The 27,327-nt window shown below is 36.7% G+C and overlaps 1 protein-coding gene across 13 annotated transcripts in view; it reads right to left on the reverse strand.

Moving 5' to 3' along the window:
• ASH1L (ASH1 like histone lysine methyltransferase) overlaps positions 1-27,327 on the reverse strand; it is a 203,321-nt gene that overhangs the window by 32,031 nt on the left and 143,963 nt on the right. For all 13 annotated transcript variants that reach the window (XR_009052519.1, XM_057725905.1, XM_057725915.1 and 10 more), the window contains 5 exons: positions 22,208-22,281; positions 20,653-20,698; positions 20,430-20,538; positions 15,068-15,274; positions 14,796-14,942 (listed from right to left, as the gene is read on the reverse strand). Coding sequence is in view for 12 of the 13 variants with exons in the window: in XM_057725905.1 (XP_057581888.1) it covers positions 14,796-14,942; positions 15,068-15,274; positions 20,430-20,538; positions 20,653-20,698; positions 22,208-22,281 (583 nt within the window). In the remaining variant the exon portion in view is untranslated. The remainder of the gene's footprint in view (positions 1-14,795; positions 14,943-15,067; positions 15,275-20,429; positions 20,539-20,652; positions 20,699-22,207; positions 22,282-27,327) is intronic.

Raw genomic sequence — 27,327 nt, forward strand, 5'->3', positions numbered from 1 at the left:
AACTCCCATTTTCTAAATGAGGAAGCTGACGCACAGTGAGTGTAAGAAAATTGCCCAAAGTCACACAGCTAACAACTAGGGGAATCAAGTTTCAAATTAAGGCAGGCTGGCTTCAAAACCTTAACCACTGTACCACACTGACAGCAGGTTATCGCTTTAATACCTAGAACAACCTTATGAGATAGGTATTATAATCCCTACTTTATACACGAGGTAGTAGTGTATTAGAGAGTTTGTTCACAGTCATATACCAATTAAGTTGCATTAAAAATCAGAGGAGTAAAACCCACGTTGTTTGATTCCACAGCTTCTTGTTTCTTCCTTCTTGCCAATGTGCAACACATCAAGGTTTCTCTTGGACACTGCTCTACCAAATGTAAATTTCTCTGTCTTCAGTTTTTGGTATTCTTTTTTCTAAACTCACAAAGAATTCTTAGTCTATACCAGTGGTGGGCAAACTATGACAAACTCCCCCCCAGGTCTTTGAAATTTTTATTGGCACAGCCATATTCCAAGATGGCTGACCCTTGGTCTATACCACAACATGTAAAATTTGATCATAAACTATATTGTATTAAACACTTGAGGGGGAGGTATAACTTAGATAGAATACACAAATCTTAAATGTATAGCTTGTTGAATTTTATATATCTGTACAGCTGTGTAAATTCCCAGGTTAATACCATTCTACTCTCTATCCCCATAGAGATTATAATTTCATCTGTTTTAAACTTCAAATAAATGGAATCATACAGAATATACTATACTATGTACAATTATATGTCTGCCTCCCTTCTTTCAATCAGTGTTGCACTGTATTATGCCTTTACGTTGCTGTGTAGTATTCCATTATATGAACTTAGCACAATTTATATACCTATTTTAATGTTGATAAACATTTGGATTGTTTGCAGTTTTTAGCTATTGTTAAAAAAATGCCTGGGGAGTTCCCTGGTGGCCTAGTGGTTAGGATTCCAGGCTTTCACTGCTGTGGCCCAGGTTCAATCCCTGGTTGGGGAACTGAGATCCCACAAGCCGTGCAGCACAGCCTGAGAGAAAAAGAAAAAGAAAAAAAATTTGTGTGGACATTCTTGCATATATCTTTTGAATATAAACATTCATTTATGGGGGATATACTTATGAGTAAGGTTGCTGGGTTACTGATGTGCTTATTAGCTTTGGCAGGTACTGGCAAAAATCTTTTTATGTAGTTATACCAATTTACACTTCTGGCAGCAATAATATAACAGAGCATTCATGTTGTGTTACACCCTTGGCAACAGTTTGAATTATTCTTTGTAGTCATTCTTAAGGGTATGTAGTGGTTTGTTTGTTTATTTATTTGCTGCATTGGGTCTTCTTTGTTGTGCACGGGCTTTCTCTAGTTGCGGTGAGCAGGGGCTACTCTTTGCGGTGCAAGGGCTTCTCATTGCAGTGGCTTCTCTTGCTGTGGAGCACGGGCTCTAGGCATGCAGGCTTCAGTAGTTGTGGCACATGGGCTCAGTAGCTGTTGCTCGCAGGCTCTAGAGCACAGGCTCAGTAGTCGTAGCACATGGGCTTAGTCTGCTCCACGGCATGTGGGATCTTCCCAGACCAGGGATCGAATCCGTGTCCCCTGCACTGGCAGGCAGATTCTTAACTACTGTGCGACCTGTGAAGCCCTGTAGCGGTTTTTTAACATGGCTTAATTAGTATCTCTCTGATGACTAAAGATATTAAGCACCTCTTTATATGTTTATTGACCACTGTTATATTTTCTTTCAATGTGTCTATTCTTTTACCTATTTTAAAAATTGGATTGTCTTTTTCTCATTGATTTGCAGATTCTGAATTTTATCCAGAAGTAAGTTCTTTGTCAGATAAACACATTGTAAATACCTTCTCCCAGTGTATGGCGTGCTTTTACACACAAAGTTATCTTTTGATGAACAGAAATTGTTAATTTTATCAACTGTTTTCTTTTATAGTCAGTGCTACTTATGTCCTGTTTAAGATAACTTTACCTATCCCAAGTCTAGGAAAATATTCTCCCATGTGAAAAGGGAACCCTCCTACACTGCTGGTGGGAATGTAAGTTGGTGCAGCCACTGTGGTAAACAATATGGAGATCTCTCAGAGAACTAAAAATAGAGCTACGATATGATCCAGCAATCCCACTTCTGGGTATATATCCAGACAAAATTATAATTCGAAGAGATACATACAACCCTATGTTCATAGCAGTGCTATTCACAATAACCAAGACATGGAAACAACCTAAATGTCCAATGACAGATAAATGGATAAAGATGTGGTACATATATACAATGGAATACTACTCAGCCATAAAAAAAGAATGAAATAAGACCATTTGCAGCAACATGGATAGTCCTAGAGATTATCATATTAAATGAAGTAAGTCAGAAAGAGAAAGACAAACACCATATGATATCACTTATATGTGGAATCTAAAATATGACACAAATGAACCTATCTATGAAGCAGAAACAGAATCGGGGACATAGAGAATAGAATGGTGGTTGCCAAGGGGGAGGGTAGAAGAGGGCTGGATTGTGAGTTTGGGATTAGCAAACTGGTATATATAGGATGGATAAACAACAAGGTCATACTGTACAGCACAGGGAACTATATTCAATATCCTGTGATAAACCTTAACAGAAAAGGATATCAAACAGAATGTCTATATATATATAACTGAGTCACTTTGCTGTACAACAGTAATTAACACCACCATAATTCAACTATACTTCAATAAAAAATAAAGAAAATTCTCTCATGTTTCCATCTAGAAAAGCAATTGTTTCAATGGTAATATTTAGGTCTAAGGTTTATCTTAGATTAATTTTTACATATGGATTGATGTAGGAGCCTACTGACTTAGCACCACTTATTAAAAATCCATCCTTTCCTCATTGATTCCCAGTGTAACCTTTGTCATAAAATCAGGTGACAGTACATTTATGGGTCTTTGCCTGGACTCTATTCTATTCCATTTGTCTATTAATTTAGCCCAAACACCTACTGTTTTCATTAGTGTACCTCTATACCTTGAAACTGGTAGTTTAAGTCCTTAAATTTTATTCTCCAAGATTATCTTACCCTTTTTAGGTCCTTTGCAATTAGATATATGTTTCAGAATCAGCTTGTCAATTTCCATAAAACTTGGATTTTGATTGGATTCAAATTTACAGATCAACTTGGTAAGACCTGACATCTCAAAAATATTGAGATTTCTAACCCATAAACATGGCATATTTCTCCATTAATTTAGGTTGTCTTTTTTTCCCAATAATGTTTGGTGGTTTTCAGTATAGAGGTCCTATAAACTTTAAGTTTATTCCTAGATGACTAATGTTTCATGAGGTAGAACAGAAGTGGTGATAGTAGACACCCTTATAGAAAGTTGTTCATACTGTCCTACTTTTCTTTAACTATGTTAAAACACATGTAACAAAGTTTATAATCTTAATCATTTAAAAATGTACAGTTTAGTGGTATTAAGAACATCCACAATGGACTTCCCCGGCAGACCAGTGGTCAAGACTTCACACTTTCACTGCAGGGGGCATGGGTTCTACCTCTGGTTGGGGAACTAAGATACCACATGCCAAGTGGCATGGCCAAAAAAAGAAAAAAAAAAAAAAAAAAAAAAAAAGGACATCTGCATTGCTGCGTAGTCATCTCCACCATACAATTCCATAACTCTTTTCATCTTATAAAACTGAAACTCTGAGGATTTCCCTGGAGGTCCAGTGGTTAGGACTTTGCCTTCCAGTGCAGGGTGGGTGTGGTTTCGATCCCTGGTTGGGGAGCTAAGATCCCATATGCCTTGTGGCCAAAAATCCAAAACATAAAACAGACGCAATACTGTAACAAATTCAATAAGGACCTTAAAAATGGTCCACATCAACCCTGCCCCCCCAAAAAAAACCTTTAAAAAAAACAACAAACTGAAACTTTATACCTGTTAAACAATAATTCCCAATCCTCCAGACCCAGACAACCACCATTCTATTGTCTCTATTTTGACTACTTTTAAGTATCTCATATAAGTGGAATCATACAGTAGTATTTGTCTTTTTTGTGACTGGATTATTTCACTCAGTATAATGTCCTCAAGATCCATCAATGCTGTAGCACACTGCAAAACTAACTTCCTTCTAAAGGCTGAATAATAATTCCATTGTATTTAAAAACCACATTTTCTTTATCCCTTCACCCATTATGGACACCTGAATTGCTTTCACATTTTAGCTACTATGAATAATGTTACTAAAAACATGGAGGTGCAGATATCCCTTTGAGAACCTGCTTTCAATTCTTTTGGGTATATACTCAGAAGTTGAACTGCTGGATCACAGGGTAATTTTAATTTTTTGAGAAATCTCCTTACCCTTTTCCACTTTGGCTATACCATTTTTATATTTCCAACTGAGCACAAGTGTTCCTATTTCTTCACATTTTCCTCAACACTTACTGTTTTCTATTATTTTCATAGTAGCCATTCTGAGGGTGTGAGGTGGTATCCCATGGTTTTGATTTGCATTTCCTTAATGATTAGTGATTCTGAGCATCTTTTCATTTGCTTACTGGCCATTTGTATACTTGTAAAATTTTTTATAAAACTTTTGGCTGCACTGGGTCTTCGTTGCTGTGCATAGGCTTTCTCTAGTTGTGGCTAGCAGGGGCTACTCTTTGTTCCCATGGGCTCTAGGTGTGCAGGCTTCAGTAGTTGCAGAATACGGGCCTGAGAGCGCGAGCGCTTCAGTAGTTGTGGCCTGCGGGCTCTAGAGTGCAGGCTCAGTAGTTCTGGCGAACGGACTTAGTCGCTCTGCAGCATGTACAATCTTCTCCAACCAAACACTGAACCAGTGTCCCCTGCACTGGCAGGCAGATTCTTAACCACTGCACCACCAGGGAAGTCCCCATTTGTATCCTTTTTTTGGGAGAAATGTATATTCAAGTCCTCTGTCCATTCTGAACTGGGCTGTTTGTCTTTTTGAGTTTTAGGAGTTCTCTATATATTCTGGATATTAATACCTTATCCGATATATAACTTGCAAATATTTTCTCCCATTCTATGGGTTGCCTTTTTACTCTGTGGACAGTGTCTTTTGATTTAAAATTTTTTATGAAGTCCAATTAGTCTATTTTTTTTTGGTTACCTGTGCCTTTGGTGTCATATCCAAGAAATTATTGCCAAGTCCAATGTTGTGAAACTTTTATGTTTTCTTCTTCAAGTTTTACTGTTTTATTACATTTAGGTCCTTGATTGGTTTGAATTAATTTTTTTTGACTTAATTTTTGTATGTGATGTTTGGTAAGGGATCACTTCATACTTTTGCATGTGGATATTCAGTTTTCCTAGCACTATTTGCTGAAAAGACTATCCCTTTTCCATTGGATGGTCTTGGCACACTTGTAAAAAATCATTTGACCATATATGTGAGTTTATTTCAAGGCTCTCTAGTCTATTTCATGGATCTATGCGCCTGTCTTTATGTCTATTCCGTACTGGTCTGATTACTGTAATTTTGTAGTAACTTTTGAAATAAAAAAGTGTGAGTCCTCCAGTTTTGTACTTTTTTAGGACTGTTTTGGTTATTTGGGGGGCCCTTGAGACTCCGTATGAATTTCAAGATGGGTTTTCTATTTCTGCAAAAAAAAAAAAGTCATTGGGATTTTGATAGGGATTTCATTGAATCTGTAGATAGCTGTGGGTGATACTGACATTTTAACAATATTAAATCTTCTAATCTATGAACAAGGGATGTGTTACCATTCATTTATTGTCTTTAATTTCTATTAGCAATGTTTTTTATAGCTTTCATTGTACAATTCTTTCACCTCACTGATTAAGTTAATTCCTAAGTACTTCATTCTTTTTTATGATACTGCAAATGGAACTGATTTGTAATTTCCTTTTCAGATTGCTCATTGTTTGTATATAGAAATGCAACTGCAGAAGACCATACAATATGCAAACAGATGATTTTACTCTTCCATTCCAACCTGGGTGCCTTTTATACCTCTTTCTTGTCTAACTTTTCTGGCTAGAACTTACAATATTATTTTGAATAGACGTGGTGAAAGTGGGCATCCTTGTCTTGTTCCTGATCTTAGAGGAAAAGTTTTCAGTCTTTCACCATTGAGTATTACATTTGTTGTGGATTTTCATATATATGACTTTTATGTTAAGGTAGTCCTTCTATTCCTATTTTGTTGAGTATTTTTACCACGAAAGTGTGTTGATTTTTGTCAAATGCTTTTTCTGCATCAATTGTGATGATCATGTGATTTCTTTTCCCCTTCATTTTACTGATGTAGTGTATCACATTGATCAATTTTCATATGTTGAACCACTCTTGCCTTCCGGGATTAAATCCCACCTGGTCATTGTGCATAATCCTTTTAATATGCTGTTGAATTCTGTTTGGTAGTATTTTGTTGAGGATTTTTGCCTCAATATTCATAAGAGATATTGGTCTGTAGTTTTCTTGTAGGGTCTTTGCCAAGCTTCAGTAACAGGGTTATGCCTGCTTCATAGAGTGAGTTAGGTGGTGTCTCCTTCTCTTCAATTTTTTTGGAAAAGTTTGAGATGGGGTGGTATTAGAATTCACCATCAAATCAAACCATCAAATCAAGGACTTTTCTTTGTTGGGAGCTTTTTATTGATTTAATATCCTTACTGCTTACAGGTCAATTAAGATTTTTTACTTCTTCATGATTTAATCTTAGTAGGTTTTGTGTTTCTAGAAATTTGTCCATTTCAACTAGGTTATCCAATTTTTTGCTGTACATCTGTTCCTAGTACTCACTTATAATCTTTTTCATTTCTGTAGAATTGGTACTGATGTCTCCACTTTCACTTCATTTCTAAGTTTATTAATTTGAGTCCTTTATTCTTTGTCCATCTAGCTAAAGGTTTGTGGATTGTGTCTATTTTTTTGAAGAACCAACTTTTGGCTTCACTGATTTTCTCTATTGTTTTTCTATTCTCTATTTCATTTATCTCTGCTCTAATCTTTATTATTTCCTTCCTTTGACTAACTTTAGGTTTAGTTTGTTCTTTTTCTAGGTCATTCAGTTGTAAAGTTAGGTTGCTGATTTGAGCTCTTTCTTGTTTTTTAGTGTAAGCATTTACAGCTATATTCCCACTTAGCACTGTTACTACTTCATTCCATAAGTTTTGGTATGTTGTGTTAATTTCATTTATCTCTAAATATTTTCTAATTTCCCTTGTGGTTTCTTCTCTACTAATTGGTTGTTTAAAAGTGTGTGAATTTCCAGTTTCATGAATTTTCCCGTTTCCTTTATGTTACTGATTTTCAACTCATCCACTGTGGTCAGAGAAGATACTTTCTATATCTGTCTTTTAAAATCTACTGAGGCTTCATGTGTGCCTAACATATAGTCTATCCTAGAAAATGTCCCATGTGCACTTTATTTTTTTATTTTATTTTTTAAATTTATTTATTTATTTACTTACTTATTATTTATTTTATTGGCCGTGTTGGGTCTTTGTTGCTGCACACAGGCTTTCGCTAGTTGCAGTGCGCGGGCTTCTCATTGAGGTGGCCTCTTGTTGCAGAGCACGGGCTCCAGGCGCATGGGCTTCAGTAGTTGCGGCACATGGGCTCAACAGTTGTGGCTCACGGGTCTAGAGCACAGGCTCAATAGTTGTGGCGCACAGGCTTAGTTGCTCCATGGCATGTGGTACCTTCCTGGGGCAGGGATTGAACCCATGTCCCCTGCATTGGCAGGCGGATTCTTATTCACTGCACCACCTAGGAAGTCCCCATGTGTGCTTTAGAAGAGTGTAAATGCTATTGTTGTGGGGTGGAGTATTCTGTTATGTCTTTTAGATCTAGTTGGTTTATTGTGTCAAGTCCTCTATTTCTCACTTATCTTTCTGGTTGTTCTATTCATTACTGAGTGGGGTACTGAAGTCTCCAATTATTATTACAGAACTGTTTATTTCTCCCTTCAATTCTGTCAGTTTTTGCTTCATATATTTTGAGCTTCTGTCATTATATGTGTAAATGCTTACAACTGCTATATCTTCTTGCTGAGTCTTTTTAAAAAACACACGTCCTTCTTTGTCTCTTGTAATCTTTTTGGGTTTAAAGTCTGTTGTGGCCATTCCTGATCTCCTTTGGTTATTATCTACATGGAATATCTTTCCCCATCCTTTCACTTTCAAATTGTGTCTCTGGACCTCAAGTGAGTCTCTTATGCACAGTATATAGTTGGATCATGTGTTTTTACTCTATTCTGCCAATCTCTGTAAAAAAACTGGGATGTAACTGACATTAAATACTATATGCTTCAGGTGTAACATGATTCATTGTATATATTGCAAAATGATCACCGCAAAGAATCTAGTTAACATCCATCACCACACATGGTATCAAACTGTTTTCTTGTGATGAGATCTTTCAGATTTATTCTTTCAGCAAGTTTCAACTATACAATGTCATATAATTAACTATAGTCACCATGGTGTACATTACATCCTCAGGTCTTATTTATTTTATTTGGACCACCTTCACCCATTTTTCCAAGCCTTGAAACTCCTAACCTCTGGCAACAACCAACTTGTATCTTAAGAGTTGTTTTTGTTTTTGTTTTTTTAAAGATTTTGCACGAGTGAGGTCATAAGGTACTAGTCTTCCTCTGTTTGATTTATCTCATTAGCATAACTTCCTCAAGGCCCATTCATGTTGTTGAAAATGGAAGTATTTCCTTCATTTTTATGGCTAAATAATATTCCATTGTAGATATACACATTTCCTTTATCCATTCATCTGCTGATGGATACTTAGGTTGTTTCCATGTCTTAGCTATAGTAAATAATGTTGCAATGAACATGGGAATACAGGTATCTTTTTGAGTTACTGTTTTCACTTCCTTCCAATAAATACCCAGAAAAGGAATTGGTGGATTGTATGGCAGTTCTATTTTTAATTTTCTGAGGAACCTCCTTACAGTTTTTGCTAGCAGCTGCACCAATTTACATTCCCACCAACAGTGCACGAGGGTTCCCTTTCTTTCACATCCTAACACTTGTTACTTCTTGCCTGTTTGATAATAGCCATTCTAATAGGTGTGAGGTGATATCTCATGGTGGTTTTAACCTGCATTTCCCTAATAATTAGTAACATCCAGCACCTTTTTATGTACCTGTTAGCCATCTGTATGTCTTCTTTAAAAAGATGTATATTCAGATCCTCTGCCTATATTTAATTTTTTTTTGCTATTGACTTGTACGACTTCCTTATATATTTTGAATATTAACGCTTATCAGATTTGCAAATTTTTTTCCCATTCTGTAGGTTGCCTTTTCATGTTGTTTATGGTTTTCATCACTGTATAGAAACATTTTAGTTTGACTAGTCTCACTTGTTCATTTCTGCCTTTAGCGTCTTGCTTCCAGTGTTAAGACCAAAAAAAATCATTGCCAAGATTGATGTCAAGCTTACCCTGTTTTCTTCCAGGAGTTTTATGGTTTTAGGTCTTATGTTCAAGTCTTCAGGTTGACTTCTGTGTATGATGAAAGATAGTGATCCAGTTTCATACTTTTGCATGTGGTTGTCCAGTTTACCCACACACTTTACTGAAGAGACTGCCCTTTCCATTGTATATTCTTGGCTCCTCTATCGTAAATTAATTGGCCATACATGTATGGGTTTACTTCTGGGCTCTCTATTCTGTTTCGTCCATCTATGTATCTGTTTTTCTGCCAATATCATACTGTTTTGATTACTACAGCTTTGTAATATAGCTTGAAATGAGGAAGTGTGATGCCTTCAGTTTTGTTCTTTCTCAAGATTGCTTTCACTATTTGAGACCTTTGTGGTTTCACATAAATTTTAGGATTATTTGTTCTATTTCTGTGAGAAATGCCATTGGAATTTTAAAAAATTAATTTATTATTATTTTTTTTAGCTTATTGGCTGCATTGGGTCTTCATTGCTGCGTGTGGGCTTTCTGGAGCTGCGGAGAGCAGGGGCTACTCTTCATTGCAGTGCACAGGCTTCTTATTGCAGTGGCTTCTCTTGTTGCGGAGCACGGGCTCTAGGAGCGCAGGCTTCAGTAGTTGCAGCATGTGGGCTCAATAGTTGTGGCTTGCAGGCTCTAGAGTGCAGGCTCAGCAGTTGTGGTGCACAGGCTTAGCTGCTCCGCAGCATGTGGGATCTTCCTGGACCAAGGCTCAAACCCGTGTCCCCTGCATTGGCAGGCAGTTTCTTAACCACTGTGCCACCGGGGAAGCCTGGAATTTAATGTTTATTGCATTGAATTTGTAGGATGCTTTGGGTAATACGGCCATTTAAACAGTATTAACTCCTCAAATCCATGAGCAGAGAATATCTTTTCATTTATTTGTGCCTTCTGTAAGTTTTCTCAACAGTATCTTACAGTTGTCAGGGTACAGGTCTTTGAGCGCCTTGGTTAAATTTATCCCTAGGTATTTTATTCTTTTTGATGCTACTGCATACAGGATAAAAAAATTTTTTCTGATAGTCATTAGTGTATGGGGATGCAACTAATTTTTTTTAATCTTTAAAATTTATTTTTAAAAAATATTTATTTTGGCTCTGCCAGGTCTTAGTTGCAGTATGTGGAATCTTTATTGTGGCATGTTTAGTTGAAGCATGCAGGATCTCTTTTTAGTCACGGCATGTGGACTTCTTAGTTGCAGCATGCAGGTGGGATCTAGTTCCCTGACCAGGGATCAAACCCAGGTCCTCTGCATTGGGAGTGTAGAGTCATACCAACTGCACCACCAGGTAAGTCCTTAATTTTTTTTAAATATACATTAAATTTTTTAGATATTTATTTATTTGGCTGTGCTGGGTCTTAGTTGTGGCACACGGGATCTTTAGTTCCAGCATAGGGGATCTTTAGTTGTGCCATGTGGGATCTAGTTCTCTGAACAGGGATCGAACCCAGGCACCCTGCACTGGAGGCTGGAGTCTTAGCCACTGGACCACCAGGGGAGTTCCTGCAACTAATTTTTTTTTTAAGCTTTTTATTGGAATGTAATTGCCTTACACTGTTGTGCCAGTTTTTGCTGTACAACAAAGTGAATCAGCTGTATTTATACATATATCCCCATATCTCCTCCCTCCCATCCTCCCTATCCCAGCTCTCTAAGTCATCACCCATCATTGAGTTGATCTCCCTGTGTTATGCAGCAGTTTCCCACTAGCTATCTATTTTACATTTGGTAGTGTATATATGTCAATGCTACTCACTTAGTCCCAGCTTGCCCTTCGCGTGTGCCCCCCCCCCCCACCCCGCAACTAATTTTTATGTTTTCATTTTGTTTTCTGCAACTTTACTGCATTCAGTTATCAGTTCTAAAAATTTTTTGGTGCAGTCTTTAGGGTTTCCTATACATACTATGTCATCTGCAAATAGAGACAGTTATACTTCTTCCTTTTCAGTTGGACGCCTTTTATTTATTTTTTCCTTGCCTAACTGCTCTGGGTAGGACTTCCAGTATTATGTGGAATAGCAGTGATAGGAGTGGGCATCCTTGTTTTTGTTCTTGATCTTAGAGGAAAAGCTTCTAATCTTTCACCTGTCAGCTTGTCATATATGGCCCTTATTATGTTGAAGTACACTCCTTTACTCACTTTGTTGAGTTTTTTATCACAAATGATAGTGAATCCCATTCTCTTTCAGAAAGTTTAATCCATTTACTTTTAAATTCATTACTGATGAGGAGGGAGTTACTTCTGTCATTGTGCAATTTGTTTTCTATATACCCTATAGCTTTTTGTCCCTCATTGCCTAAACTACCGTTTTCTGTAGTGTTTAGTTAATTTTTTGGAGTGAAATATTTTAAGTTCCTTCTTAATTTCCTTTTGTACATGTCTGTAACTATTGCATTTGTGGTTATCACGAGGATTACACTGAACATCCTAAAGTTATAACACTATAATTTTATTTATAACAGCTTAATTTCAATAACATATAAAAACTCTGCTCCTTTACAGCTGTTTCTACTCCTTTCAGTATCACAAAACTATATCTTTATATACTGTGTGCACAAAAACATACACTAATAATTCCTTTAAATGCATTAATATAATTCCTTTAAGTGTACTATTCTCAAATTATGTAGAAAACAAAAGGTACAGTTACAAACCACTGTAACAATAATTCTAGCTCTTATAATTGCCCATGTATTTACCTTTATTAAGCCCTTTATTTTTCCATATAGCATGGAAGTACTGTCTAGTGTCCTTTCATTTCACCTTGCAGGAGACCCCTGAGCATTTCTGCAGAGTAGTAGGTCTAGTACTCAAGAACTCCCTCATCTTCTGTTTACTTGGGAATGTTTTGATTTCTTCCTCACTTTTGAAGGTCAGTTTTGCCACATATAGGAATACTGGTTGACTTTCTTTTTTTTTTAAAGAATGTTGCTTATACTGCTCCACTGTCTGCTGGCCTCCAAAATTTCTGATAAGGAATCTGCACTTTCTTATTGAGTCTCTACTGTATGTGATGATTTGCCCGTCTCATGCTGCTTCCAAGATTTTCTCTGTCTTCTGAAAGTCTAATTATAATGTGTCTTGGTATGTGTCTTTTTGAGTTCATCTTACTTGGAGTTTGAGAAGCTTCCTGGATATGTATATTCACATCTTTCATGAAATTTGGTAAGTTTTCAAACATTATTTTTTCCAATATTCTGTCTCTGTCTGTCTGCCCTCTCCCTCTGGAATATCCACAATGCATATGGCTGTTCTGCTTGATGGCTTTCCTTTAATCTATTTCTTGTTCCTCAGGCTTGGTCATTTACATTGTCGTACCTTCAAGTTTACAGATTCTTTCTTCTGCCTGCTCAAACCTGCCTTTGAATACATTCAGTGAATTTTTCATTTCAATTATTGTACTTTTCAGCTCCACAACTCCTTTTTGGTTTCTTTTTAGGTTTTCTATCTCTTTACTGATATTTCCATTTTGTTCAAACATCATTTTCATGACTTTCTCATGAAAGAAAATCTTTTTCATGACAATTTCCTTTAGTTCTTTGAGCATAATTAGGGAAGTTGCTTACAAGCCTTTGTCTAATGTATCTGCCATTAAGTCTGTTTTAGGGGCAGACTGTACTGAATGATTTTTTTTCTTTGAACGGGCCACACTTTCTTGAGTCTTCATATTCCTTGTGATGTTTTTGTTGAACACTGGACATTTGAATCAAATAATATGTTAACTCTGGAAATTAAAGATTCTCCCCCTTCCTGTTTGCTGTTTTTGTTATTACTTTTGCTTTTTGATTGTTGCAGGCTTGTCTCTGTGCCAAGGATCAGCCTCAGGTATAAACTTAGCATCTTACATCTTTTCTGATCCTATCGTTGGATATGTGCAGTCACTGTCTATTTTCCCCCATACATGCAATTGTTCTTGAATGTCTTAGTCTTTAATTTCTGTCCCAAAAGGACAAAAGTGAAAAATCAAGGTGGCGAAAAAGAGGACACCCTAAAAATCTCCTGGAAATCACTTTACCTGCAGGGAGAGGGACTTACAACAATGGTGGAGGTACAACAGTGGCTGCCTGATTTTTTGTCTGCACCTTTGTGACTAGAAGCAGCAATCAGAGCATAGATACCCAATATTCGGAGAACAGGGTCCTTTTTATCCACCTAGCATCTGCAAGCTGTATGCAAGCTATTCCAGGAACACCTGCACAGCTGCCTGCCATGTGGCTACAGGTAGGAATCAGTAGCTGCTACTGTGTCAAGAGCTCAAATTGAAATGAACCACAACTGACCATCTAAAACTTCCCCTGGACGTTACAAGCCTTCAACAGACTCCAGAGTAACAGAACAGTTTTATCAGACAGATTCTGCTAGTGTAATTGTCTAAGAGGAGATAAGATTCCTGATGCTTCCTACTCTATCATCTTCTTAGAATCCTCTTCTCCAATCGTGTTATCTCTTCTGAACTAATTCTTAGATGTATTTTTTCATTCTCAATTAGATTCTAGTTTATTTATTTATTTTTTAACTTTTATTTTTGGCTGCATGGGGCCTTCGTCACTGTGTGCAAGCTTTCTCTACCTGCAGCGAGCAAGAGCTACTCTTTGTTGTGGCATGTGGACTTTTTATAGCAGTGGCTTCTTTTGTTGTGGAGCGAGGGTTCTAGATGCATGGGCTTCAGTAGTTGTAGCATGCAGGCTCAGTAGTTGTGGCACTCGGGCCCTAGAGTTCGTGGGCTTCAGTAGTTGTGGTTGGTGGGCTCACTAGTTGCAGTGTGTGGGCTCTAGGGTGCTCGGGCTTCAGTAGTTGTGGTGTGTAGGCTCAGCAGTTGTGGATCGTGGGCTCTAGAGCACAGGCTCAGTAGTTGTGGCACACAACCCTTGTCCCCTGCACTGGCAGGCGGATTCTTAACCACTGTGCCACCAGGAAAGTCCTCTAATTCATTTCTTTTATTTTTATTTCTCATGTGATTAATCCAGTGAGGATGTGATAACTATGCTAAATGCATGGATGTGAGAAGAACCATGTAACACAGTGACTGGATCAGAATAAGCAGCCAATAAATATTAGGTATTAACACACACATACACACACATAAATATTACATTCTTCTGGGAGTGAGTAATTAGGGTGAAGTGTAAAGAAATAGTACGAGCTTACTCTCTACCTGGAGGGTCTGGTATAATACGGAATTGCCTGAGCTGCTTTGTGTGAGCTGACTAAAAGTGTGGAAAGGTTGATCTCTGGATGTCCTCAATGCTTTCTGCTCTGTTGGATTGGCTTCCCCTTCCCCTGCTTTCTTACCATTTCTGCATTTCACAATTTGGGTCACAGCTGTGGTTGATGAATCGGGCCTCATTTCCCATGCGGTAACTGTCAATCACCATCCCACTATCCAAGTTCAGACAATAGTGGTCACTGTGATTATGATACTGCTCAATCATCCTGTTCCTAAAGAGAAGAGAAACAATTGAAAGCCAATTAATGATTAAGTTTAAAGTAAATTTCAAATGTTTCATTTTCCATTCTGATCTGGTACCTTTGCCATTTTACTGGAGTATCATTTACCACTGTACCTGAACTCCTGTTCGCTGACAACCTCCCCTAGGTATTCAATGATGAACTGACCAGCTTTCAGGGGTTCTTTGGTTCTGATTCCCCAACCTTTTTCTGCAGCTCGAAATCGTTCTAGACATTGCACCCACTCATGCCTCTGTATCCTCTGGTTACAACACTGCTCACCACAGGGGCAAGTGTTGGGGGAACACTCAGCAAAGATCATTCTAGAAAGAAAAGGAATAATTATATGTCAATTAACAGTATATTTAAACTTCACAAACCTGTTTTTTAAATAGAAATTTAAAAAAATGAATGCGTAAAATTAATTTTTATTTTAATAAGGTTGGATTGGTTAACAAGATTAACAGGGTAATAATGTCTAAGTTCAAGAGTTAATAATACTGAAAACCTCCAAGTCAACTTGCAAACACTGATGCTTTTTGTAAATTAGTACGTTAACTGTCCACTCAGCATTCTGGGTAAACACTAACATATTTAGTTCTGTGCTAAGAATACATGAACTGTAACACAGAGGAATTAATAATCTGATGATTACATTGCACTATTGTGTTGAAGTAGCCCATGGCCATTTACAGATTTTTAAAAAAATCGTGGTAAAATACACATAAAATTTACTATCATAACATTTATCATCATAACCATTTTATTTATATATTTTAAAAAATTTATTTCTTTATTTTTTTGTTTACTGGCTGTGTTGGGTCTTCGTGGGGTCTTCGTTGCTGCACACGGGCTTTCTCTAGTTGCAAGTGGTGGCTACTCTTCATTGTAGTGCATGGGCTTCTCACTGTAGTGGCTTCTCTTGTTGTGGAGCATGGGCGTAGCTGCTCCATGGCATGTGGGAATCCTCCTGGACCATGGCTTGAATCCGTGTCCCCTGCACTGGCAGGTGGATTCTTAACCACTGTGCCACCAGGGAAGTCCCTCTTGGTCTTTTTTATGATAATGAATTTTTCATCTTTCCAATAACAATTCCTGTCTTTTTTTTTTTTTTAATAAATTTATCTGTTTATTTTTTGGCTGCATTACATCTTCATTCCTGTGTGCAGGCTTTCTTTAGTTGTGGCAAGTGGGGGCTATTCTTCTTTGTGGTGGGCAGGCTTCTCATTGTGGTGGCTTCTTTTGTTATGGAGCATGGACCCTAGGCACGTGGGCTTCAGTAGTTGTGGCATGCAGGCTCAGTAGTTGTGGTTCTCAGGCTCTACAGTGCAGGCCCTGTAGTTGTGGTGCATGGGCTTAGTTGCTCTGAGGCGCGTGGGATCTTCCTGGACAGGACCAGGGATGAAGCCGGTGTCTCCTGCATTGGCAGGCGAATTCTTTACCACTGTGCAACCAGGGAAATCCCTGTTTGTTTTTTTGTTAAACAGGAATCCTTTTCTCCTCTCTACTTTCCATGGCATATTCATTGCTCCTCTTTTCTTCAGAAGGCTTATTCATTTCCATGGCTTTAATCACAACCCTCGTTCATAATATTCCACCTATAGTTTCATCATACCTCATAACACATAAACTTCAGGTGGATAAAAGAATTAAAACATAAATATAATAGAGTGCCGAGATGAAAGATATTTCAAATTCAAAAAATTTCATCCAGAGAACAATCATTCAGAGGTTGCTAAATATTTGTGGTTTCTAGAGTTGAAGGCATTGAATATGTTCTATCTGTTTTGATAAATAACCAAGATAAGCCCCTTAACTGCATAAAAAGTAAAACATGTTTCTATTCATTGTCTGGAAAACAAAACTATAAACTCACCAAAATCTAAAAGTAGATGCTGCAAACTAAGATGAGAAATCTTTGATTTAGCAATGTAAGTTGCCATTATCTGTAGTCGACATAATGCCCTTGAAAAATTAAAGAATTTTTCCCCCCTCTCAATACAGATCATCTGATTGCTCTTTCCCTCTCACATGGTAAAATTTAAGGTTAAACAGTTACTGAGAAATGTACTAATGTGATTGACTTAACTAGCTATGGAGGTCAGACCATTCCTGTGAATGGAAATGGATTTTCATCTAAATGAATGTTCCCACTATGAATCATGCCAGGTCAGGAAGGAGTAAGCCTTGGAAGCAAGGAAGAGGATGGTCCCATCCTGACCAAGAATTTGAGGATCTAGGGTTCTTTTAGAGCAAAAGGTGAAGGCTCCTAGAGATTCTCATTGGTGGGCAACTGGAAGTGAACTGCTCTCAACAAAGGAGCATAGACAGACTCTAAGAGGGAATTAGACAGTGCCCCGATGTTTAGTTTAGGGCCTGTGAACTCTGAGAGTAATCACCACTGGTGGCATAATAGGTCTCATCAGGCAATATACATTTATCTTCCCCTAAGTATTCGGTTTTGTTACACACCATGTCCGTACTTGTGGAGAGCTAAGGGAGCAGGCTCTGTATGTGCTGTGAGCAAACAGGTATAGCATTAAAAAATAGCTTGAAATGAATTATAAGACTTTGCTCCAGGGAAAGAGGAATGTTCTGGAGCAGCAATGGGTTTGGTATGCATGGTGTACAGAAACAAGAATTCAAAAAGGAAGATTTGTAGAACTTACAATGTTGGTGATTCCTAGAAATTGTTTGGAGGACAGGAGAACAAGTATTTAAAGTATTTATTTGAAGAAATTATAAAACTCCATTATCTGTTTTAAAAATAGTCCTGAATCAAGTTTTCCCTGGACTACTTACAAGTGAGTACAATTCTACATGAATCTTACATGGATGTGAAAGTGGATCCTGCAGATCCTTTAACTCCTCCACCTCCCTTAAATATTTACAGAACTTTGAATACACAGACAGGAAAGACAAAGCCGCCCTACATTTTAGGTAGCTTCATTTAACGGAATCTTTATGTGCGTTACTTAAAAATATATAAGGAAGCAGCCACTGAATAACATATTTTAATTTTTCTTATTTATGCATTTATCACATTCATCAGATGGATGATGATGTAGTGATCATATTCTCATGAAACAAATCTGGCAGTATGGTGTCTGAGGGTTTGTTTATTTCTTATTTAGGGGTAAGTTTTGTTGTTTTTTTGGAACAATGGCAACATAATGGGAAGGATAAATGTGACACCCATACTAAATGATATAAGGCAACCAATGTTATTATGTAAAGATAAACATTCAAATTTCAATTTTTAAAAGATTAAAAGACTATCAATACTTATACAATAAGCAGCGTTGTACAGTGGAAAGAACATGACTTTTGAATCAAACATATGTGGGATCAAATTCTGTCTCTGTCACTTGTCTTATGAATGTGGAGCAATTTACTATCCAAAATCTAGGTTCCTTCATCTGTACAATATAAAACTATCACCTAACTCCTTGGACTACTGTGAGAAAGAGAGGAAATAAGCAATGAGGCGGCTATATTATAGTAATTTCATAGACAATAAAATATCATAAAAATAAGCACAGAAATGTTAGCATCTAAAGAGATGTACATTTAAACAACTTTAAAGATATCTGATACTCTCAAACATTAAACCAACAAAATACTGAAGCACTAGATACAAAATTAGATGTTAATAACTAAAGGAGGTGGAACTATGGGTAAATAAATATATTTATATATTGGTGGTGATATCAAAAATTAACTCAATATTTTATGACAGCTATTGGATAGTATATAGTAAGAATTATATATATGAGAGCTATTGGATAGTATATAGTAAGGATTATATATATATGTTCTTATTGTTTGTACAGGTATTTCCTCTTTTGAGAATACACTACAAGGGTTAAAACAAAGGAATCTACACAAAGAGTTTCATAATAGTGCCATTTTTAACAGCAAAACATTAAAAATAACTTGAATAATGAACAACAGAAGAATGGCAAACTGTGACATCAATCTTAAAAAGGATGAGCTTATGGACCACAATGATGCATAAAAGTGCATATATAAAATATCTGTGACTGAAAAAAGTTAGTACATAAAACACTGACTATATATACCACCGAGTTATTACTACTATGTACAGCTGTATGTATGTACAATGATAAGATGTGAATTTACTGTGATGTAGGTAAGGCAGAACTTCCCAACTGGCACATTAAAGCAGAAACACTGATTTCCTCAATCCACAGGACAGTTGACTAAAGATTGAGACGGAGGAAGCAGCTGTCTTTGTCTAGGAAAGGTAACTAAGACAAAGAGCACTGATGGGAAGTTCATTAATTCTTTTTTGCTGTAAATTTGCTTATGTTACTAAAACCAACAAATTCTATCTCTACTCCTTGTCTCAATCAGACATTTCCATTTTCAAATTTCAATGTCATTTAAAACTCAGTGGTCCCAAATCAAAAATTATAATTTTTATCTTTAAACCAGTTAGATTGCACACTTTCTATCTCTGACAATAGCATTACCATCTCTCATTAGCAACACTGACTCAATCATCATGTGTATATCTGCTATATGCTAATGGTTTATCAACCAAATATATCATGGCCTCTTCCTCTCTTCCACTGCCATCATCCTACTTTTACTCCCTCATTATGGCTACCATATAACTGAGATCTAGGAATGTTTCTAGAACTGTGCTTAATGAATTACAAACATTGTTTCATATAATCCTCACAACTCCCCCCTATAAAGACGGTATTATTTTTATCAGAGGGGTTAAAGAACTTTCCTCAGGTCTCATAAGCGGTCAGAGGATTTAAACCTGAGTACATAAGACTCTAGATCACACTGTTTGCTATTACTCTATCTAGCCCATGTTGGGGGCTGAATGTGTCCCCTCAAAATTCACAGTTGAAGACCTAGCCTCCAGTGTGATGGCATTTAGAAGTAGGATCTTTGGGAGGTAAACAGGTTTATATTAGGTCATGAGGGTAGGAACCTCATAATGGGATTAGTACCCTTCTAAGACAGATATTTCTCTCTCTCTACCGTGAGTATACACTGAGGAAAGAACATGTGAGCACACAGAGAGAAGGCAGCTGTCTATAAGCTGGGAAGTGGGTCCTCATCAGACACTGAATCTGCTGGCAATTTGACCTTGGATTTCCCAGCTTCCAGAATTGTGAGAAATAAATTTCTATTGCTTAATTCTATGATATTTTGTTATAGCAGCCCAAGCAGACTAAGATAGCCCATTGATTAGGTTTTATATACTATCTTTGTGCAACTTCTTGAGGGGAAATCAGAGCTTATTTAACCTTTCCCTTTAAATGAAGTGTCTTTTTTTTTTTTGCCATGCCACGTGGCTTGTGGGAGCTTAGTTCCCCGACAAGGGATTGAACCCGGGCCCCTCAGCAGTGAAAGCACAGAGTTCTAACCACTGGACAGCCAGAGAATTCCCCTAAATAAAGTGTCTGTGCTTACAGAATCAGTTTAGTACAATACCTATTGAGGCAGTCATCCACACAGCCCTTTTTGGTGTCATCATCCGGCTTCTTACAGTTACAAGTGGTAGCCTCATAACCAGAAAGGGGTTTGACATCAACGTAGACATCTTGAGAGAAGACAGCAAAGAATAGTTTGTGAACATATAGGATAATTTTTTAAGTGCCAGGCTAAGAACACTGATGGTATGAAGGCAGAAAAAAATAGCTCCCATGTTACTCACTTGAACGGATTTTTTTATATAGTGGGACATCTGGTTTCTTGTATAGCTAGAAAAAAAAAACAGAAAAATCTTGATATAGCATTCAACTTCAAATGCCAGAAAACAGTATCAATCACTAAAAATAGAGGAAATTATCCATGTACTCTGCTCATATGGAAACATTTACAAGACTTTCCGGTTTGAATATCTTTGAGGAAAACCTGGTGTGATTACTTTTTACGCTCAAATAAAAGGTGACTTACTAGATCGGGTAAGAGAGAACTAGATTCAACAGAAGCAATATTAAGTAGTTTAAAGAAAATGCATTTTTTGTTAGATGTTTCCTCAGCAAGTTACTGGATAGACGTAAATGAAAATCACACTGCGGATCAAAGCTACTCATTTGGATAAATTAAGATTATATTTGCCTGTATGAAAAGAAAGGACAGCTTGCACAGGGCTTGTTTAGATGGCCTGGGTAAGTATATGAAATGAAAAAAGATGAGTACCCTGGCTTTTTCAGGGTGCGTGTTGTAGGAAAACACATTTCACATTTTAATTAAGTCAATTATTTTAGTGAACAAAGGGGAGACGGCAGGCAGGATAATGGTGCTCTCATACTGCAATAAAGAATGCATTAGGCCAAAAATGTAATAGTCAGTTGGTCAGTGTTTTATCAGAGAAGACAGTACCAAAAAAAAAAAAACCAACTTGGTTTAAGCAGTACTAATCTATAAGAATAATCCCACCATTGTTTTCCAGTGGATACAGAGTCAAAACACTATCTCCTTCATTGTTATGAACTTTCTGAGACAAGTATCCAACATACTGGTCCTCTTAGAATTCAAGAGAGGCCACCAGAGAAAAGAATGCAGATGGGAATGTTCATTGCTTCTGGCTTTAAAAATTAAACTTTGGTGGAATTCTGGCAAAACTCAGGAGTCTATTTACCTCATTTGCATGACTACTTCTATTTCCCAGTGGTCATTCTCAATATGGATTCTGGGGGCTTCAGCTTAATATAAAAATTATTGGGGGAAACTTTTCAATTAGGTAATAAGCAAGAGAGAAAAACAGCACCTTCCCATTTTTAGTTCCCAATACATTTAAAGATCTTTTAAAAGTTCAAGAGTGTTAAATATTTTCCCCGTTTCCTTTGGTAGAAGACTGTCTTTCAAATGTGGAAAATAAATTCCAAACTGATGGGAAGGAGCCAACAAAAATAAAGCCTGAAATTTCTTAGTGCTGCTGGCAGTACATCTAAATTCTCTTGAGACCTGCATCAAACAGGATTCTTACAGAACAGAAACTCTGCTACCAAAATAAAAGTCCAGAATAACAACAGAAGGTTTCCTAAGCAAGCAGGAACTTACTGCTATTTTGAAGTATGAGTAAAGGCAAACAGGTCACATTAAATATGGATGCAAATTCATTTTGCTTAGTCCCTAACCTTCACAGGGACACTTCTCTATACTTCCTAAGATGAGAGCATAACAAGGAGGCTGAGAAAAAGACTTGCATCCCCCTTTCCCTCCCTTACCACTTAAGAATGAAACATGGTAAGACAGGCTCATACCTGATTATGTTTCCACTGCCAAAGAATGTCATAAGGAAGCTGAAAATCAATTCTCTTTTGCCTTAGATATTTTCCTGAAACAAAAAAATACTATCAACCTCAATATCTAATTTATATAAAGGATCAAATAGCCACAAGATCTAATATGCACTGACTAAAATAATAAAGATTTAATTTTCGATTTTATGAATTTTCCAACACCAATCTTTAATTTTAGCTACTCTTTTCCACTGTGCTCCACGTGGTAAATGCTAAAGGTATGTTTTAATAGTAGCTTATATAAAACAACTAGCATAGCAAATTTAATATCAAAAATCGGTCATTATGAAGTAAATTAAATACTAAGAATTGTTCAATCATTAAAATTATTAACCTTAGCATTTGTCATCTATTCTTCTTCATTATTGTACATAATCTAAGGTTGACCACAAAAAGAGGTATACGAGTTTTCTAAAACAGGCAACACTGAATTTAAATAACTCGAGAGTATTTACATGCAAATTTATGATCTGTTAACATTTTTTTTCCTACCTATTGAAATACTGCTACCTTTTAAAGCCAATTTCAAAGCCCCTTTCCACCTTAAAGAGGTCTTTTCAATTTCTTTACTATATATGATCTTTCTGTTCGTGAAGGACTATAATGCTCAACTCATTTCTTATAGGACTGAGACTCTTCCTTGTTATCTGGATATCTGTCCCATCATGGTCTCCAGACCACTCCAAGGGTGCTCTGCTTACTCCAAGGGATCCGAGAGGTCAAAACTATTTTAATAACACTCTGAGATATTATATGCATTTTCGTTATGCTGACATTTGTACTAATGGGGTAAAAGGAATGCTGGGTAAAACTGCAGTTTTGCTATGAATCAAGGCAAGTGGCACAAAACTGTACTAGTAGAAATGAACTATCCCAGCATCACCTAAGAATACTCTTGATTAAGTAATAAAAATATTAAATCTTGACCCACAAACCAAAATCTTTATTCTGCACAACATAATGGAAGTATGCAATAAAGCACCTCTGCTGCATACTGAGGAATGATGGTTGTCTAAAGGAAATGCACTTGTACAAATATTTGAATGGTGAGCTGAACTAGTTGCTTTCCTCATGGCACAGCATTTTTACTTAAAAGAACTGACAGACATCCTGAACATTTATATTAGTAAAAGCTTTACTCTATTTAACTTGCCTTCTGCATAGGTTTATATGGTGAGTAAATGTGATAATGCCTAGAACAGTGGCTGGCCCATCAGTGACCGAAATTGTTAGTTGTTGCTGTTGTTCATGCAACAAAAATCTACTAAGTACCTACTATGTTCCAAGCACAATTCTAGGTGCTGGAGATAGACCAGTAAATAAAACAAAGTTCCTGCCCTCGTGAAATTTACCCTTTGGGGATGTGAATGTGATGTGGTGATGTGGCTGCTACTTTTATTGGTATTGTCTTTTTTATTACGCTCATCGTCATTTCTCAATCAACCACAACCAAGGCTACACCATCGCTGAACTTAATACTATGATTACATAGTCTTCACAATATCAGGAGCGTCTTTTATAAGACAGAATTAGCCCATAACATCTTATAGATCTCTCTTAGAGAAGTTGTTTCTCCGAATCTCTTAAACACCTGAAAGGACAGTGAACTGGGATTTCCTTGAGTCTAGAGAACATGCTGAACAAACTGTTTTATATGCTGAATTGCTAATAAATGTTTAAAAAAAAAAAAAAGAACTGACAGACAATGGTTATTCTAACCTAGGAAATGAAAAATAAGTCAAGTGAAATTGTTACTTCAAGAAACCCAATTGAAAACATGTCTCCAATAATAAAATTTAAGTTTGAAGTAAACTTTGGAATTTTGGAAAACTTGTGTCCATTAATTACCATGAGATTCTCAGTTTTCCAATACTTAAGTTTTTCTCATGAAATAAGTGGCAATTAACAAATGTAAATTGTTTTGGATACATATAGGAAATGGAAAAGCAATATAATTCAGTGTGTTAATATTTTTCAAGGACCAGTTATGCAGGAAGTGGTAAAATTATACATGGGTAAAAAATCCACTTAAATTGCAAGAGAGACTAATGGATTTTAATACAACAATACAAAAACTCCACTGAGTTTGATTTCATGCTCCAACAATGCAATGTTAAGGAACTATTACATTTATATTTTTTTTACAGTATCAAAAAATATCTACAATTATCTGAAATTATTCAAATCTTCCTTTCTTTTACAGCTTTTTTGTGAGGTCAGATTTCTTCATGTATTTAAACACGAATAACATCACAACAGACAGAATGCAAAAACAGATTAGAAAATCCAGCTGTCCTACATTTAAGACAGATATTAAGGAGATTCACAAAAATGTAAAATAAAGTCACTTTCTTCATTAAAAATTTTTTTGGGGACAGTTACTCCCACATCCAGACTAAAATGAAAGCATAATAAACTTGCCCTCAAAAAAAAAAGGGGCAGGGGAGTTAATTTTCATAAAAATGTTATTTGTTAACATGTAATAACATGCAATTAGTTTATTCATTTGACAAATCTGATGATAGCGCAGCATGAATTACAAGTATATCTAAGGAGAAATAACTTATGGAGGTAAAGTTATATAACAAGTTTCTGTCTGGGGTTATAGCTGGTGGAAGACTGGCGTCCACCTGTTGATAGAGAATCAAAGCTGAATATATAACTACAAAGTCTGTAATGAAAAAGTGCAAACAACTTAAAGGTTTATCAACAAGGAAGTAAACTTTCATAATTTAAATAATGAATATGCAGGTATTAAAATGAAATGAGGGGACTTCCCTGGTGGTGCAGTAGTTAAGAATCTGCCTGTCAATGCAGGAGACACAGGTTCGAGCCCTGGTCTAGGAAGATCCCACATGCCACGGAGCAACTAAGCCTGTGTGCTACAACTACTGAGCCTGCACTCTCGGGCCCGAGTGCCACAACTACTGAGCTCATGTGCCACAACTACTGCAGCCCATGCACCTAGAGCCCGTGCTCTGAAACAAGAGAAGCCACTGCAATGAGAAGCCTGCACACCGCAACAAAGAGCAGCCCCTACTCAACAAAACTAGAGAAAGCCTGTGTGCAGCAACGAAGAGCCAATGCAGCCAAAAATAAATAAATAAATAAATAATAAACAAATCTTAAAAAAAAAGAAGAAGTATAAATTACCTCAAAATAAAAACCCTATAAGCAAATACTGGGATCCTGATTCTGATATTATGATGAAATGCTTAGCAGAAAGTATATCAATGCCTATCATTTACTTTGTAGCACATCCAAAAATAGGATGGAATAACAGATGGATAGATAAATATATGAAAAATCAGTCAAATATTAATGACAAAATCTAGGTGATGGGATATTTTGTGTTTAGTTTTTTCAAACTTCTGTATACTGAAAACTTTCATAATAAAGTGCTGGAAATAAACAGCTGTATATATAGGGAAAAGTTTGAAAGGGTATATGCTAAAATATTATATTTCTGGGAAGGGGAACTTTATCTTTTAATTCACATCTTTCTACATTAAGGAATTTTTCCGAGTATGTACTGTTTCTAACAATAATAAAATATAATTTTTTAAAAAGTCAAAATTGGTTCTCAGAAGATAGGACAAACCCCTCAATGTAAAGGGTTAACTCCTTTCTTAACGTGTTTTCTGTAGAGAAAAGGGTGTATAAGAATGAAGGAGTCACAGTAACTTCTGAATTTTTGAAAAGAATACCTTCTCTTTCTCTTTCAAGGAAAAAAAGCATCCATTACCCACATCAACTAACTTTAAAGACACAATTTTCCCCACCACCCAACATCTTGAGTTTTCCTAGCAATGTTTCCACAGACGTTACGTTACTTTTCCTGGCATTATTCGTATTTCTCCTCTTTAATCCATATACTAAATGTTGGGGGAAAAAATGATGGGTCAGTCTTTCCTTTCCTCTAATATTTTGGAAACCAGAAACAGGTAATTCACTTTTAATAAGTGACACTCACCTCAAGAGATTTCCTTGTCAAATTCTGCTGGAGATGATACCTCAGAGAAACCTATCCAGGAGTTTCTCATTTGGAAAAATTATTCTTGTAGCTAATCCTCATTTTTAAAATGGGAAAAAAAATTCCTTTCTATCCATCTGAAAATTGGATGAAATCATATCTTCTATGGATTTTTCTTATTGTGTGCTGGAGCCCTGAGATCTCAAATCCTGCCACTGATCACTAGGAAAGGAGTGAAGAAATCCTTTATTTTTCCCTTTGAAATAAAACTGATTTTATGTGCAACACAGTTATTTCAAGGAAGAGACTAAAGAAGCTTGTGTTGACCTTGAAATCTAAAAGCGGGAAGGAAGGTCCGTCTTGATTTTCTTTTACAAGATCAATCCTAATATGAAAAGGATATGAACAACAGGAGGAACATCTCCACAAAAGCACTCCACTGTTAGTCAGGTAGCTAGGCAAATGAGGAAACCAAAGGAGAGACAGGTACTCAATAAAACGGATAAAAGTAAAAATGGCTTTGCCTCTTTCCAAGATATCTTAAAATCTGACAAAAACTTGGCCTTCTTTTTTTTCCAAACAAGAATAAGGTGACTGACCTTCAAGAAAAGTTCAGCTTGTTTATATATAATCTGAGTAGTGGGTTATAATATCACTCTACAAACAGATAAAAATTATTTATTGTTATTACCATCCCCCCTTTGGAAGAACATCAGCTCCACAGAGGCAAGGGTCTTTACCTGTTTTGTTTATTAATGTATCCCAAGTATCTAGAAAATTGCCTGATCAAAGAGCAGGCATTAGGACCTCCCTTGGTGGCACAGTGGTTAAGACTGCATGCTCCCAATGCAAGGGGCCTGGGTTTGATCCCTGGTCAGGGAACTAGAACCCACATGCATGCTGCAACTAACAGTTTGCATGCCAGAACCAAGGACCCCACGAGCTGCAATTAAGGAGCCTGCCTGCCATAACTAAGATCCCAAATAAAGAAATATGAGGAAAAAAAAAAAAAGGGACTTCCCTAGTTGTGCAGTGGTTAAGAAGCCACCTGCCAATGCAGGGGACATGGGTTTGAGCCCTGGTCTGGGAAGATCCCAAATGCCATGGA

The sequence above is a fragment of the Hippopotamus amphibius genome, chromosome 1, assembly GCF_030028045.1.
Source record: "Hippopotamus amphibius kiboko isolate mHipAmp2 chromosome 1, mHipAmp2.hap2, whole genome shotgun sequence".
NCBI classification, from domain to species: Eukaryota; Metazoa; Chordata; class Mammalia; order Artiodactyla; family Hippopotamidae; genus Hippopotamus; species Hippopotamus amphibius.